This window comes from Octodon degus, unplaced genomic scaffold, assembly GCF_000260255.1.
Source record: "Octodon degus isolate 3935 unplaced genomic scaffold, OctDeg1.0 scaffold00016, whole genome shotgun sequence".
Classification (NCBI taxonomy): Eukaryota; Metazoa; Chordata; class Mammalia; order Rodentia; family Octodontidae; genus Octodon; species Octodon degus.
In genome coordinates, this window is record NW_004524592.1 from 6,132,507 (window position 1) to 6,134,131 (window position 1,625).

Consider the following 1,625-nt stretch of genomic DNA (forward strand, 5'->3'; position numbering starts at 1 on the left):
TAGACAGGCCCCTGAGAGATAATCTACTCTTGGCTTCTCCTTTATAAATATGGCAAGTTGAGGACCCAAGAAATGAAAGCCACAATTCAAACTGTCTTAGCCATCAGTTCTCTAGTCTTTTTGATGTATGACCTTCCTTTACATTATTTTACTTTCTTGATTACTTTATTACACATTATAATTCAACCCTATTTAAATGAATGTGGGTTTTTATATATGTATGCGTGTAATATACATTCCCACATGCATGGCCTCAAGTTTTTATTTTATTTTTATTTTTTTCACTTTTTTTTTTAATGTGTTTAGAACAGAGTCTGCAGGGTCTCACTACACAGATCAGACTAGTAGTGATCCTCCTGTTTTCAGCCACCCAAGCACTGGGTTTACAGGCGTGCACTGCTACACTCAGTCTCAGTAGTCATCTTAGCGCATCCCGGGGTGGAGCCATCATGGCATACCGGGGATCGAACCCTGGTTGCTGCTTCTTCCTGAGAAGTTTTTTCACTTTTAAAGCGAATAAAAAATAGTAAAAAAAAAAAAAAAAAAAAAATAGAAACAATACAGAATTTCACTAAACAAAGTGATAAGAATTCAACAATGGCTGTGGCTTCATCTTTTGACCAGATAGATTCTGAATTTAGCAAAATAGCTAGGCAATAAAAGTTATATGCTAACACCCAAATAGTGATGCATTAGGAACACAAAGACTCTTCAATGAAGAATCCAGTTTCTGGGCAACTTTAACATTTATATTATATAAAGATTTTTAAAAATGACTGAAAATAACTAAGAACTCACCTCTCCTACACTTTTCATAGAGCTACCAATCTTGCTAGAGGTCCCATGAAAACGGTCAAGGTCCCAACGAGGGATCTTGGTAACCATGTAGTCCAGGCTGGGTTCAAAGCAAGCTGATGTCTTTCCAGATACAACATTCTTGATTTCTGGAAGTGGGATTCCTAGGGCAATCTTTGCTGCGATGAATGCTAGTGGGTAGCTGTAAAGAAGACAAGTGTGGTTTTGGTTTTGCATTTGCTTTTCTTTGAGCAATAAGTATTGAGAAGAGCTCAAAATATAAATTGATCTTTCTTCAAAATTCTGATATTATCCTAGCTTCACATGTAACACACTGGGTTCTCTGCTCTCTGCATAAATATTGAATAGGCACTTACAAAACGATATAAGTTGTGGAAAGCACTGGAGAATCTACTTCTTATGCTTCACGTGCACTACTGTTACCCGCATCCTTCCCCTCTATAACCCAAAATCAATGGTTTCTGTGATAAATAAGATTTAACCTCTACTAGTGTTTGACCTCCACCCAGAGATGAATCTGCAAAGTAGTCTTTTGAAAAATATCCCTATCTGTATCGAGAAAGATAGAAGAGCTAGATGCTACCAAAGAGCATGTAAAGGTCAAAAAATGTAAGCCCTGTAGATTTGGGCTCTGAATTTGTCTCTAAATTATGTTTAAACATTGGGCCCCTGAAAAAAGTAACTCTGCAAACTACGCACATCCAAAATGTCAGTTTGGGTAACTTTATTTGAAAAGCCAACTCATAGAAGTGAAGAATTAAAGATTAATTCTTCAGTACAACTTCCTACCTGTCACATGAGGAAACCAA

General features: G+C 36.9%; 1 protein-coding gene across 1 annotated transcript in view; it reads right to left on the reverse strand.

The window, feature by feature from the left end:
- The window catches only part of Cps1 (carbamoyl-phosphate synthase 1), a 105,825-nt gene that overhangs the window by 69,975 nt on the left and 34,225 nt on the right, over positions 1–1,625 (reverse strand). The window contains exon 12 of the mRNA XM_023710045.1: positions 799–997. Coding sequence (XP_023565813.1) covers positions 799–997 — 199 coding nt within the window. The remainder of the gene's footprint in view (positions 1–798; positions 998–1,625) is intronic.